Raw genomic sequence first — 16,014 nt, 5'->3', positions numbered from 1 at the left:
GTTACATTTGTATTGCTCAATATAGTATGCTAGCATTGATTAAATATTCTAATGGGATAAGATTCTCTCATCCCTTGCACACACACTTTAATATGTTTGATTTTTTCTTATCCATCATTTCTTGATATCGCTGATTCTAAGCTGTTGAATGTGCATAATTTTGGTCGTTAAAAATGTCCCGTATACTCTTAACTGTGTAATAAATAAACATGGGACGCCGCAATGATTTTGAAAGGGTTAAAATTGCAATCAATTTGGGACTACTAGTGCACATACACATTCCATGTTATAAAATAGCCGACATGAAGGTTTAAAAGGAGCATTCAAGTATGATCCGTTTCCTTAACACAGAACTTTCATTAGTTTTTAAAATTATACAATGTACGCGCGACAAATGTACATTGATGTTTTTGTCCACAGAATAAGCAGATTTGTCGTTCTTATCACCCGATTCTGCTACTATCCCTAGGTGTTATCTGTAAAACTATAGCAAGTCATACACGTTGTTAAAAGTACAGCATTTAGGCAGACAGCAACGTGTATGACTTGCTATAGTTTTACAGATAACACCTAGGGACAGTAGCTGAATAGGGTGTTCTTATTGCCAAGTATCTTTGCTTTTTTTTAACTATATCGAACACATTTTGATCTATGACTAATAGTGTAAATATTGAATGATTGTAACATGAAATTCCATCAGCGTCATAATGTTAAAAACGATGTAGGTTTGGTCTGTCTGTACTTATTCTATTTTATCATCGTCAACTTGACGAGTTAGGTGAGGTGACCAGCGCAAACCTCTGTAACATTTTGTTTTAACTGAACAAGATTTTAACTCGCCGCCGGGCGAGTTAGGTGATCAACAGATCTATAACTAGGAAGAGTAATTTTACTAGATTTTAACTCGTCACCGCGTGATGATTTAGGCTATCCTCGCAAACTCTACGTAACATTTTGTTTTAGGACCAGAAGTACTGTTACTAGAAACTAAATTGTAACTTGTCACCAAGCGGTGATCCAAGCAAACGGTATATGCAGCATTTGTCTAGGCTGAAAGATATTGAAAGATGATATTGATGATGTGTAACATAACATGTCATTAGCGTCAAACATCATGTTTAAAACGATGATGCAGTACGTACTATAATATTCCAATGGATTTGGTATTGCATTTCGAAATGGTTTAGCCTAAAATAGTAATGTTACGTTCCCTTTATAAGATAAAATCATAAATGTTAGCGTTAACGGAATAATGATAATGATGCGATAGTCGACGTCAACCATAAGATGGTACTAGTAGTGAAAAGACAATGATTACCTGAATGTAATTTGCAAAAACGTAATTATGCGATAACAATAAACCGGCTTAAGGCACAAATGGAGTGTCAGCATTGTCTAATGCACACAATAGTTAAAAACACATAAATAAACAACGTATAATTTTTTCCATTAACATTCATGCATCTCACACATTTCTGCTTCATATGAATATAAAAGCATTCACGAAAAGCTTGATTGTAATAAAATAAAATAAAATGTTGAAGAGAGAAACAGATAGGGCAGCTTTCGACTGAAGTTGAACCCTGCATTATGTAGCCTAGATATAAATTAAAGACAACAAAACGCGTTGCAGTATGTAACCGAGATATGAATTAAAGACAACAAAACGCGTTAGATTATTAATGATAAAACGCGTTTATCAATGAATGGACGTCGGACAACTTATAATGTGATGTACGATTGTCATTCGTGATGTTAGCCTAATTTTTCAATATATTATTTGAAAACTGTAAGTGTAATATTCTTCTACCTATCTAAACACACATGTCGCAATTCACGGTAAACAACAATTTAAGTAGGCGTTATAACAAGTAGGCGTTGTAATCTAAACGTTTTAAGCCTAGTAAGCGTCACGCAAGCGTAACGAATGGTAGCCTGTGAACATTGTATGCTCTGATGCCTACCTTAATTTCATATATTTATTTTGCTTAAATAACCCTTAGCGCGGGTAATCATCTTAAATTATGGCGTAATTGCTCAGCCAATTTCATAGTTTCTTATACACACGACGAACGAACGTGCTTGATCGATCCATTGAAATAAAATGTACATCAACCGTAAATTACTATAAAGATTTCGCCGTATAAACGACCTCCTCCGATCAGTAGAAGGAGGTCAAACTTCAAGTTGAAAAATACATTTTGTTCTGCAATCAATGTACTTCATTTTCGTTAATTATATATTATAGTATCGATTTATATTGATTATTGTTGTTTTGGAGTGTATGTAACTTATTTTTGAATTGTAAATTTGTGAACGTTTTTTTACCTAAAATTGGAATCAATACAAACACTGGCACATATGACATCACGGATACAAACGTCAAATATCGTAATCGTGCTGCTCAAAACAGTTACCATCCGTAAATTACGTATTTAATTAAGGGATTAATCATGGGATATTGGAGAACTTTATGAACATTACATACCATTCCGTACAACTTTAGTAGAGCTTCTGTTGTCGAATTCACAAATCGATTCATTTTTATTATTATATTGATTTTCGATTGATTTTAGGTTGATGGTATTGAAATTGAAAATGATCTCATGGTGAGTACGCTTTTGTCAAATTCGATATGTTTTTAAATACCAATCAGTTACTGGTGTGTGTGATTAAGTGTATGCCTAATAAGGTGAAGTAAGCCCACGGCTTCTGCTTTAAAATCTCTACTTCTTGTCACAGCTGTCTGTATGTTTAATATTCCTCCTAGCGTATTATTCACGTCACACCTTCAAGTTAGACTCGAGTAAACATTAATAAGTTTCGTTGTACTGCGATTATCTCTTGGTATCGTCAGACAATTACTAGTTGTCTGTTCGTAATACGTCATCGTACAAGCTCAAGCATGACCTAGAACAAGCAATACACGCGCATCTTCGATTCGATCACACACACTAGCCAACTTGCTGCTTCCGCCGACAACCAGTCACCAGCGGAGCTCTTTCAAAACAGATGTGTGTTTCTGGTTGGAAAATGTAATAAGCTGACGAGGTTTACTTCAAAACACTATGGATGCATTAAATCCGGTATAATTGGATTGCATTTATCTGCTTATCTACATTGTTCATTTGGCATCATCGAATGCCAAAAACGTAGCCATGTCGTACAGTCCGGTCGTATTAGAGTCTGAAATGAACATTCCCGCCAAAAATTGTTTTCGTTTGGTAGTTCTTGGAGCACCAAAGGTTGGAAAGACAGCGATTGTCAATCGGTTCTTAAATGGAAAATATACAGAACAGTACACACCAACGATTGAGGATTTTCATCGTAAAATTTACAAAATCAAAGGAGATGTATATCGTTTGGATATTCTTGATACTTCAGGGAATAACCCATTCCCTGCAATGCACAGGTTATCAATACTCACAGGTAAGTCATATTATCCAATATTATCTTTTGACTTTAGCTATACTCACACGGAGCCCGGTTTCCGATGAGGCCGGATTAATTTATAATGAACGGGTTTAATGTTTAGAATTGACCACACTATCTGTCCCAGTGCTGTATCTCCATAAACTATAGTATTTCCGAAGTATCATAGTGATCATATGTGATGTTGTATTACCAAATATTCCTATGATACTTTGGAAATAGATACAGTACCGAGAAGATCGGCTGCTTATTTCGGATGTATGTGAAAACGCCACATAGTCCGCAGTTATTTATCCAGCCACCAGACCGAATCAGGGCTCAGTGTAAATACGGCTTTAATATCCAATCTATTTTCTTTCAATACATTGGGATAGATAAATCTATCGTATGTAAATCCACTATTTAACACAGATTTTTACTAACATTATTCATTCATATTAGTTTCATTTATTCATTATTCAACTAAAAATACAGTATATATACATATGTTGTGTTTTCAGTTGCAGGTTTGAAAATATAAAAATAGGATAGAAAATATCATATCTGTAAAAAATACTAGGACTATTATTATCCAATAAAACAAAATGTAAGTCATTTTATTTAAACCCCATTTAATAAAATATAATGACAATTACTGCATCAACATTAGGATATTAGCATAGGCCTATATTATTTCAAGATATTCCAGTTTCTTCTTAGATTCGACAAAATATATTTCTAAATATTGTCTGTTTTTTCTGTGGAAATGTAAGCAGAATATTAGCGTGGCGACCAGGTGCTTTCACTGTAATTATCTAACGCAATAATCAGAGACATCTTCAGCAAATACGAGTATCTAAGGCTGCAGCTCTTAAATTAATATAACTTTATAAACAGAACAATCAGACTAAATGCAATCTGAGTGCGAAACAATTAGCTGAATTACATCAGTCATTGTTTCTAATGCAGTAGGCTACAGTACGGTTAAATTAGAAAGAAATACAGTTATGTCGGTTTTGTTCAGGATTTAGTTTCCTAAACGCTTAAAGATGTATTGTTCCCCAAAAACATAAAATTAATTAAATCAGACTTTTAATAAGTTATTTTGTAGTTTTAACAAAGTTAATTATTTCCATAGAAAAAAAACGGGAAAAAATTATGTTTTCACTTATAAAATGACAAAATAAATGGTTAAATCCAAACAAAAATCCATTGGCTGGCAGTCAATTTGACTATTTTTTAAATTTTGATTTACACCTTTTTTCAGGTAAATACATTTTTTTTTCGATCCAGCTTTTGGTCAAAGTGGATAAATATTATGTAATATTAAAATGGCATATTCAACAAAAAATTTTGAAGAATTATTTTTTCAGGGGAAAATACATCTTTAACAAATCTTTTAAAAAAAATTATTGATTTATTGATTGATCGATTGATGTTTGATATTTATTTCAGTTATCAGCAAAGTTAACCATCTAAAGTTTGTAAATTACAAACACGAGGAAGCAAATATGTATGGATGTAATTTATTCAATGTTCTAGCACTTTTCCAGTAATTTATGTGAAAGTAAATATTACACAGTAATTTAATTGTTTGAATGAAAATGTAATATTATAATATGTATTTACACGGGTTTGAATGTTTTGTTTTTTTCATTTTTTTTTTCATCATATAATACATTATAAAGGAAAAACATAATCAAATAAAAAATTAATTTGAATCAGCAAACCCTGTCATAGCAAAGTTTAGCATAATCTTATATTTCATTTTATAGTTTTTTATAGATATTTTAAAATATGTTTTCAAAATCTAAATTATCTGCCATTCCAAATATATTCATGTAATCAGAAAAATAAGCAAACATATATTTCTTAAAATACTGTGATGATTATTGAAGTTTTTGACATAATCAATATCAGATTGAGTTCCATAATGTAGAAAAAAAAGTAGTTATTGACGTAGAAGAACTGTTTCGTTCCTTCACCGTAGTGAACGATGTATTCACCTCATGTATGTAAAGCAAATAGATATTCCAAAAATAACATTTTGAAATTTAATATAATTAAGTTTTTCATCCATTTAAAGCAACATTGAACAATGAATAATTTGATCTGTAAATCGCCGATAGAGAGTTTTAACCAAAATCTTGGAAACTATAATGTTATCAGTTTTATGCCCTTTTTTATATATTTCCGTTTATAGTTCTATATAGTTGAATTAGAATCGAATTTTGATGATTGAAATTTTATAATATGAAAATGTATTTGTGGTACTGCCTTCAAAAGGTCATAGTTCAATCTGTGACCCACTTTCCTGATTTAAACCGACTTTAAATTCGAGAAAATGTTTCAGTAAACGAATATACATTCAAAATAAGTCCCGAAATAATGATTATGAGAGCTGGAATGATTGCATACACAAGCTAAATGATCATGCTTAAATCTCGCATTTTGAAGGTAGATACATCAATAAGTGCACAACGCCTAATACTATAATATTCAAAATCAAATCGAATACGATTTTGCTTCTTTATCGACATTTAACAGTGCGTATCGTAGCTCAGAATATATGCTATATATAGCATTATGAATATCTATAAAATCGTTAATTTTAACTTTAACGATGTCTCTAAACTGACATAAGAACGTATCCGATATCTGCCCAATCAAACGACCAAATCAGCTTTTATTGTATTGGAAGGAAAAATGCACAAATTAATCCAGAATTGGACAATTCGTTGAGTGTGTACCATCCTCGTCATTTTATTATTTTACTGGAAAAAACTAACATCTGGAAACCGTTAGTTACGACCTAAAGTATGAAGATTGTTTACGGTACCTTCTGAAGGGACTGTAAAAAAATGAAAACGGATAAATCCCCAGCCCTCTGTACCGATAGTTATGATACCCACACCTCGTGTACTACTGTGGTTATAACACGGGCTAACTGAGGAAGAAGACAGTATTAGAAAATCCTATCATCCACATCGTGAACTTTCTTGAAGTAAATTCAACCTCACAATATCATATTAATCACAAACTGTGCACACTATGCAGACACGTTGACTAGAAATAAGGTTGTATTATTAATATTGCGTGTAGGCTTCATATTTGCTTGGGAATAATAGTGTATCTTAGGAGGTGTTAGTATGCTTACATATTATTATCATAAGATAATAGTACTTTGCATAATTTGTATCCGTGTAAGACCTATATCAGATTAATGATAGTGTATCATTATAACATACATTACATTGTCATCATACAGCTGTTATTTCTATATCTGTGTTTAATTTAATTAGCAACGTGTTACTTTAAGACGTACGTGTCAATTGTTACGTTATTGTATGAACAATTCATTAAAACTTCATGTTATACATTATCACCGTTAATTTTCATATAAATCCTAATTCGTCATTTTCACAATCATTACGGTGCCCTCGTCGTCATATTATATCGTAACCTCATCATCATTTCCATCAACTCATCATTATCATTATCATTAACATCATCGTCATTACAGCCATCATCAAAATATCATCACAAAAAATAATAATTATCGACGAAACTACTCAGCTAAATTAAGTCATTAAAATGTAATATTACGATACTAGTTATTTAATACTAAAGCCACCGATAAAAAATAGTATTCATTAATTCTGTACATGCTAATTAGAATTAGTAATTATGCCACTCGCGTTAATATATTATTTATCGTATTCTTCTGTCTGTTTTAATGATGATTATTCGTAATGGAAATTACTAAATATTGTTTTTGACCCCACGAGCGCAAACAATTATCTTGCTGAATATCATTTGAAACGTATATATATTTACATTAAAAAAATCTATGCTATATGAGCTATACTATAAACAAAAAGCATTGAAATAAATATGTTAATGTTAGTAAGCTGTTGTCGAGACACTAGTCGACGACAATATGGAAGTATAATGCAGTCGGTAGGCTACATTGTAACCACTTGATGCTCATTTACAATAAACTAATATACAACCACACATTATGTTGTGTCATCACAGACATAAACAGACACGCGTACGTAGTAGAAACGATGATAATAAACTACGTCCACGTTATTTGAATTATCGAAGCGTCGACTCTTAAGCGTGGTTCCCACTAGCGACGCAACGCAACGCAGGGACGTTTTGACGCAAAGTGCTGTATTGCGTAATCACAAGTGAGAACCGACATCGCAGATTTGATTTTACGCAGGCGAGGAAAAACACAAGTCGTTGCTTGTGATTTGTCAAATAACTCGTGTTGTCAAGCTTGATTCGGACGCAACGGAATGACGTTTAGCGCAAGTGAGTTGACCAATTACAAGCGACAGTTCGGATAATCCACGACGTCGTGATTGGTTAAATGGCATACGGCGCGCTCACGTCATTGCGTTGCGTCCAATGGGATAACCAAGTTTAACTTGGCATACGTGTATCTTGACCGTATCATGAATGTGACATGTTTAAAAATACATATTTTTGCGCCATATGCATAATCATAATGATTGCCATCCACCGATCAATCTAACCCAAATGCAATCAAATACCTTTGCCAATTATTACTTCCATATATGCTTTACTGAATTATACTTTATGTTATATGTTGGATATCCTATACGCAAATGAACAAAAGAATAGTTTAGTACTAAGATAGATATTTATGATAATGGCATGACATAAAAAGAATGCGCTTTAAAGATTAGTTAGCTTTGTAGATTAGGTAGGTAGAACTTAGTAGGTTAGCGTACGATTCAAGAGTGACGTTATACATTCCTTCCTAAATATACTTTACACAGTAAATACGATTAGGCTAGTGATGACTACAACAACTCCTCACAACAAATGTATTTCACCAATTTAAAAACTAATTATTATCCAAGGCGGAAAAGTACAATGCAAATGATTGGATTATCAGCAAGGAGTAATAAATAATAAATAAACTTGCTGGTTTGATTACTTCATTTCACCATTCATCCCTCCCTCTATTTAAAAATCCCGCCACTAATTACAGAGATGGAGAAAGCAGCAGAACATGGTGAAGACTTTCTAATTTAATACAAGTCATTATTTTCTTACCATTTCAATGGTTTGTAATTCTAATGCCGCCATGCTGATCAATCAATAATGCCAGAAGGCTATTTCAATTTCTTTCCTTACAATAGAAACTTAAAATGTTTGTATGTTAGAGGCTCGACATTATGTGGAACAAATATTAAATAGGCCTAAAGCATGCTTCATCTATTGAAGCAATCGTCGTCATTTGTTACTTTCTGGGTCTATAGTTCCATCTTTTAGAGCATGCTCTACACAAGATATTATCTCCAATAACAGTGGCCCGCTAACTCGTTATTGATTAGCATAATGAAATTGAAATATGATCTATATATCATGATCAATAGTCAGGGTTTGAAATCACAAACGTATAATGTGATAATTCAGTGTAGCTGTAGTGTTTTGAATGTGATAAATGTTCCCTATAATTGATTCTGTAGCTTTTTAGGCATTTCAGTTTTTGGTTTCAACTCCTACTCAGGTTTGAATAAGTATATTTGATATTGGACAAACACTTCACAACATGAAACTTTAGTAATTGTTAGCGCAACGGTAAAATATGACAACTACTAAATGTATAAAGTAAGCGGGGATGCTCATTAAATAGATAATACTTATATTGAAAGGTGTTGGGAAAGAAGTGTTAGTAGTAGTCAATGAATGGTAATATATCTTCTCTGACCAATTAGGATTAAGAGAATTAATGTGGTTTGCTGTTGAACATTCTTAAAATCCATTAACAAGAAAGGTGAAGGTAAAAAGTATAGGCCTAGAGGATATAAATAATAAAATTAAAAGTAAATGATAAAATGCAATTGGGGTAGGTCTGCTACAAAACGAACATTGTGAAAACTGAAGTTCTATGTTACACATTTAGGTATTTCGCGAGTTTTTTTTTTGCATCATGAATATTTTCGTTATCACTGTATGTTTGATGTTATTGATTTTCAAGATAATGGTCAATATATTGATGACGTCAAAAGATGATTAACTGTAACTTTAATATGGTAAAAATTGTATTTTGTTGATTTATTATATTATTAGAAATGTTATACCGATCATGAAAAAATATATATTAGGCCTCTTTAACAGGTTTGGTCATTCTGATTGGTTTTGACATTTTAGGAAAAATAAATTAGGAAATTAGAAAACAAATTTCAGATGTAATAATCTGTATGGAATTAAAAAGAATTAGAATAGCATTGAGCTTATATAGATGCATGTATTCAAGACAATTAACTAGATTGAAAATGCATGCAAGGTCGTGTATCTAAACGTTTTTACTAACGTCAAATAATAACGATTTAAGGTATATTAATAATATGCAAATTAACACGCATTAAAATTACTGACAGGCTGAATGCTAGGCCTACAGATTTACAGGTTAAACAAAACAAAAAAGATTTAAGATAAAAGAGACATTTAGAAAAAACAGAGGAGATCAATTTAAGGAAGTCTAGGTGAAAAGCTCAGGTACAGACATGAATTTTAAGTATAATATCTGGTTAATTGTACATAAATCAAATATTTGTAACAGAAATCATGACAAAAAAAACATGAATTTCCTTTAATATGGTCAAATACAACATTTGGCAAAATTCTGCCATAAAAACCAGGAAGACGTTTTTTCAGTAGTTAGGTAGTTTAACGTAATAACATGTCTGGTGAAAAATGATGGTGGATATATGGTGGGTAAGTTTTGCTATATCATGAAAATAAAAATCTAAAGTTGAATAAAAATATCAGAAATGTAAAATTCAAGTTATATTACCTATATTTAGTCATCTGATAACATTTTTTACCACACCGTTTATTTTTCATGGCTTTTTAAAATGCCTCTCTATTTACAAAATTTGTGTACAAAAGAATAGAGATTTCACTGTGTAATTTGAACTATCCCCCTCAACAAGCTCGTGTAACACAAATAAAATCCCAACAATTATGAAACATAGGGGAAACTATAGATCGATAATTATTGGAATGTATGATCAATAGAAATATTTTTTTCCTGCACCTGGCCTTTAAGCCAAATTAGACGGGAAAAAGTTTTACCAAACCCTGTATAGTATAGATATATAGTTTAATGTTTCACTACTTTTGTAAATCAATTCTCAGTATAAGCACATTATGTACGATAATCCAATGTCAGATCAAGTTAAATTTTTCATGTTTGATATGTATATCTTTGAGTTCCTAATTTTAAATTTTAAAATAATGTTTTATTATATTGCAGGTGACGTTTTTATCTTAGCGTACAGCATTGATAACCGGGACACGTATCACGAGGTATTACGCTTAAGGGAAAACATTGTTGATACATTTCGCGCCAATAAAGGCATTAAAGCCGTACCGATGGTTATAGCAGGCAACAAAAGTGATAATACAAATCGTGAAATAACAGCAGAAGAAGCTAAAAAGGCATTTTCATTTAAAAGATGTTCGTTTGTTGAAACGAGTGCTAAAAAGAACCTCCATATAGACACTTTATTCAGACACTTGTTTGAAAATGCGCGCATGCCGAGTGAGATGAGTCCGTCGTTACACCGAAAAGTTAGCGCGTCTAGTCCCCCGAATTTGACGCCTCGAAATAACCAAAGAGCTCTGCCAATGCGACGAAAGATCAGCGAAGCCTGTGGCGTCATTTCGCCTCATGCAAGACGTCCAAGTTTGCGTAGTGATTTAATAAATATGAGGAACAGCGTTGTCCGAGAGGACGAGGAGGACGATGACGTAGAAGTGAATATGGTTGAGCCAGTTGCCGGCGGCGGCGGTACTCAAGGAAAACCGAAAAAGAAGACCGGCTGCACTGTACAATGAAATTTCTCAATGGCATCTTGACGGATGAGAGTAGCAAGCAAGTGCAGATTTTTTTCCTGCCATAAATGATGATTTATATTAGCGGATCATCAAACTTGGATAAGCAGACGATATACTGGTACATATCTTTGAAAGTGTTTCATCTTGTCATCTGAAAGCACATGATGCTAGCAGCAAAGAGATCCAGAAGAACGATTTGCGAGTTAGCCGATGTAGAGGACGGATGTTTAGTGTGGAAATAAGTAAAAATATTATCTGGAAACCGAGTATTCGATGTTTTTAGCAATGTATTCGCAAAACCGCCTGGTAAAAAGACAATTTGTCTTTCTAAATGTTGAGATAAGCGACCTTACGTAGACTGAGAAGAGTGATGATGATCAATTTGGTCAACAATGGTAAAACTTTACTAGTTTTTGGAAATTGTCAAGTGGTCTTGTTCTCTCGAACTTTATATACTAAATAAACTGCACTATATTGGTATGCTACATTTAATATCATCCAAATTAATTTTACTATTATTGCAATGTCGTGTACACAATATATATATTTTTTTCAATTAAGATTTTTTAAAGTAAAAAACACAATTTTCTAAAATAATTGGATAGGCCTACCATCATAAAGTAATTACGTGAAGCTTTATAATTGAATTTGTCTTCACAAAACGTTCTTGAAATCAAAATAAGATCTTCAATGTCATCCTTATTTAGATATTTTAACAAAATAAATTGGGATTCATTATATCGAACGTGCTTAAAATCGCTAATATAGCCAGATTTTGTTTTCATGACGCACCACTGGAGCATGCGCAGATTTACTTTTTAGCTTCCTAGTGGCGCGTCGTTTGAAAGCTCCATATGTTAAGAGGGTGAAATTTCACTGACAAATCACTCACATATATATCAACAATTATATACTGTGGTAGCTGTATAGTTATATTACTGCAGTAATTTCTTCATTCATAAAATATTTGAACACGATCCCTTGCGACAGTACATTTGTTGTTGTTTAACAACAGTACGTCAATATAAATTATAAAACAGTCATGACGTCATTTGACATACAGTAGATATAATAATTATTATTGAATATCAATATGCACTTTTTAGTAATATTGTTATGATGATGATGATTTTTGAAATAAATGGTTTATGACATACTACGGTCGAGGAGGATATTATGCAAATTTATGCAAATTTAGATACCGTACCGTTTTCTACGTGTTATAGAATGATATTGAAAAGGCCTAAACAAACTGATGTCGTGCAATTATTTATTGATGAGCTATTTTGGTAACGATTCCACAAATGATACTGTACTACCTTTATTCCGTAATCGTGAAGCAAAAATGATGCACAAATGAAAAATGTATAGTCACGTTCTCCAATATAGAAATACTTATGAATACGAGCATTAATGTTGTGGATTTAAATTAAGCGAAGGGGATAATTAAAGGTTTCTGGTTTAATTGATATGTTGAGTGCAATACATCATTGTTGAAATGTTTGCATGGCGAATAAAGACTAAAACAGTTTTTGGTACATATGTGTTTCCAAAATTGAAATAGTAAAGTTAAGCATCTCGACGTTCGGTTGTTGTGCTACAGCCGTTTTCTCGATTATTTCCATTTTGTAACATTATAGGTGTATTGACTAACAGTAAATTAGGTTATTAAACAACGAAGTTCATAAAGAGAAATTTTGCTATTGTATTTATAATATTTGTGTACAATTTTGTCGATGAACCGGTAGGTAAAATATGCTAGAAAATAATATAATAGTATAAATAACTTTACCAAAGAAGGCATTATGATTAACGAGCTGTAGAATCAGAAATGTTTAAATCCACACTAACCCTCTATACATTGTTTTGCACTGTAACCACCCATGCCTTTTAAACTAATGATGCGCCCCGTATTAATATATAAAAACAGTAACATGATGCGCCCCGTATTAATATATACAATAATGTACCGGTAATGTACACAGTACCGTACCGACCATAAAAGATCAACATATAGGGCGATGCATCGTGGTAAAATAAAAGCGATCTGTTATAAAATAAAACGTATTGTATATCAATACTCATTACATGTTGCATGTTGTGCAGAGAAAAGTAAATGCCTATTGACAGATAAATCTTCGTCTCGTGTATAATGTTTAAATGCATGGTTTGAGCACGCAAGTCGTGTAGGCCTAATATAATATGCATACTTTATAAGTAATTGCGTTAAAGTATTGCCTTAAAATTAAAAAACATTTTTTTTTAAACAGAATAATTGCGCAAAACTTGTCGGTAAATAATGTTGAACAATGTAACTTGATAATTATGTATTCTCATATTATGTTATGACATACCATATATTATGTCATAATTCGCCTGTGACGTCACAAAGCCGAACCGTTTTCCTCGTCTGCGTTTTACTGCGCACGTAAAATGTTGTTTCCTTGCTCTTTGGTTTTACTTACGATATACTTGATGGATTTTAATAGCTGCGTCCTATGTTAAGTGGTATTTTAGTAGATTTGTTTCTTTCACCAAATTCAAAGTATGGTATTTAAGACATTTACATATTTGGTTTTATGTAGGCCTAGTACAAACAACTGTTACTATTTCACATTTTTTAAATTCTAGATTATTTGACTGATCCAGATTCTCTAGTAATATTGCTGCTATTTGTTTCAGTAGTGAAACTTTACGATTAATAAATATTTTACAAGACATTTCTTATGCATGTTGCAGTTTGTGTATCAAATGTATGCAAGATTATATTGTTTACTAGATTAAAACTGGTTAATAATGTAAAACTATATTCACAAACCGATGAACCACCCAGGGGAGTGTAACGTAGATAATCTGGTGCTTGCATATAGTGTTGTCAACTTTTCACATCCAATTACGGTTAAGAAAAACATCGATGTTATAGATATTACCACGAGGGCCGGGAAGAGTATTTTACTTTTCTCTAATATTACAGTACTTATACTTTATAAATTTATAGAGAATAATTATAAGTTATATTATTATTGAATGGTTTAAAGGAGAAGGAGTAAGATGTAGAATTGCATATACTGTATGGCAATTGCATTGTAAAGAATTTCTACTGAATAATTTGTCTGTAAAGTGCTTTTATTTTTGAAATTCTATTTTAATATTGTTTCAAAGATAATATAAAACATACACGTGTCTAAATATACACATAAATATATAAGAAGAAAAATCTTTATTTACTAAATTATGTTTTTATTCTAAACGACGGTTTTTTTATGAGTGTAAACTTTTTAAAAGGCAAATATAAACTATTCGTGTTTAAATATATAATAGATGTTGATGTTCATCGCCTAGGGAACTTTAAAACGCATTTTTATTGTCATTATTTATATCTTGTCGTCTAGAAAGAATACTTAATTCGTTAAAGCAGAATTATATGTTCTGTTTCTGCTAATGGCGTTTACTGAATGTATTTGCCATTCCCAATATCTACTTGTTTGCAAATTATCAAGGGAACATTTTGAAACATTTTAAAATCTCGAACTATTTTCTAAATTCATAGTTGTGATTTTAAAATGTTGAGGATTTATATTATAATAATAAATGTTATAAAACCAATTTATTGAACTGCGATTTTGTACGTCATCATACGTCATCCATTTTGTTCTGCATACAATCAAACATTATTATATTTATTCAATATTGTTCTAAATTATTAGATCACATGACAGGTGACATTTAACTACCATACCGTACGCAGACTACTATCATCGTTTTTACAGTTTTGGTTTAATACTTATCAATAGGGGGCAGTCTATATCCGGTTTGCGATTTTTTTTTCTATACGAGAATTTTATAATAAAAAACATTTACACAATCCGTATATGCTATAAATGACATGTGTAAATGAGGACCACATTGGTTCTGTACTGTGAAAAATGAATACAGGGACCGGTTATCCTCTGCTAAGACGGCCATGTTTTGTTATGGCACCATACGCCAAGACGGCCATCATATTTTTATATGACATAACAATAAATAATACCGTATTTTTAATGACCATATAGGCCTAGTGCTTTCCGCGACACTACCCAACTGGTTAATAGTGTTTAATTGTCAGATGCTGTAGTAAGTAGGCCTACTAAATATATAGGTTGATTGTTGAACCAAGGCCATTCGACATAAATGGGTTACCTAAGGGCTTGTAGGACAGGATATCGATACATTTATTTCAAACAAAACCTCTGCACTTATCTCGAGCGGAATATTAGTAGGCCTACAAAAGATAAAAACGCCTGGGTGACTTTAAGAAAATATAGGCAGATCTGTGGCACTGTGCGCTATATATGCGAGATCGGAAATGTCAATAACTCATTTGTAGAAAAAGTCATAAATGTTAGCGTCAAACTAACATAAAGCATCACTGTACTTTCTGTCCTATTTCATGATTTTAATATTGCATGTCATTAACCCCAAGTGCCCACAATTAAGTTCTATCAGCCTGTCTCCTGAGGTTACGCTAATGTTCAATCAATACCAACATTTACACTTCTATCAGCAATATTGTAACTTCACCCGTTGGCTAGTATTGTAATAACAGCAACGTGTATAGTTTTCTTTGAATAATTAATTACTAGTATTTTTCCTTAATACTTTCCAATTTACCTAATGGTTTTAACGGTTTTAGAATAAATGGATAAGATTGTTAACAATGCGTACATAAATCGT

General features: G+C 32.2%; 1 protein-coding gene across 1 annotated transcript; it reads left to right on the top strand.

Annotated features, from left to right (window-relative positions):
* Positions 1-2,968: 2,968 nt before the first annotated feature.
* Positions 2,969-14,893, top strand: LOC140063555 (GTP-binding protein Rhes-like). The gene is made up of 2 exons (XM_072109930.1): positions 2,969-3,429; positions 10,715-14,893. Exons 1-2 carry the CDS (start codon positions 3,159-3,161, stop codon positions 11,296-11,298), a joined length of 855 nt encoding a protein of 284 aa, XP_071966031.1. The 5' UTR covers positions 2,969-3,158; the 3' UTR covers positions 11,299-14,893.
* The last annotated feature ends 1,121 nt before the right edge of the window (positions 14,894-16,014 follow it).

This window comes from Antedon mediterranea, chromosome 1 (assembly GCF_964355755.1).
Source record: "Antedon mediterranea chromosome 1, ecAntMedi1.1, whole genome shotgun sequence".
Lineage (NCBI taxonomy): Eukaryota > Metazoa > Echinodermata > Crinoidea > Comatulida > Antedonidae > Antedon > Antedon mediterranea.
This window is presented reverse-complemented; position numbering and strand designations above follow the sequence as displayed.

Bases quoted from the DNA above. Each gene is read 5' to 3' on its own strand.
- LOC140063555 (XM_072109930.1), top strand. From the start codon at position 3,159: ATGTCGTACAGTCCGGTCGTATTAGAGTCTGAAATGAACATTCCCGCC. The intron at 3,430-10,714 runs GTAAGTCATATT...ATTATATTGCAG, and splicing joins CAGGTTATCAATACTCACAG to GTGACGTTTTTATCTTAGCG.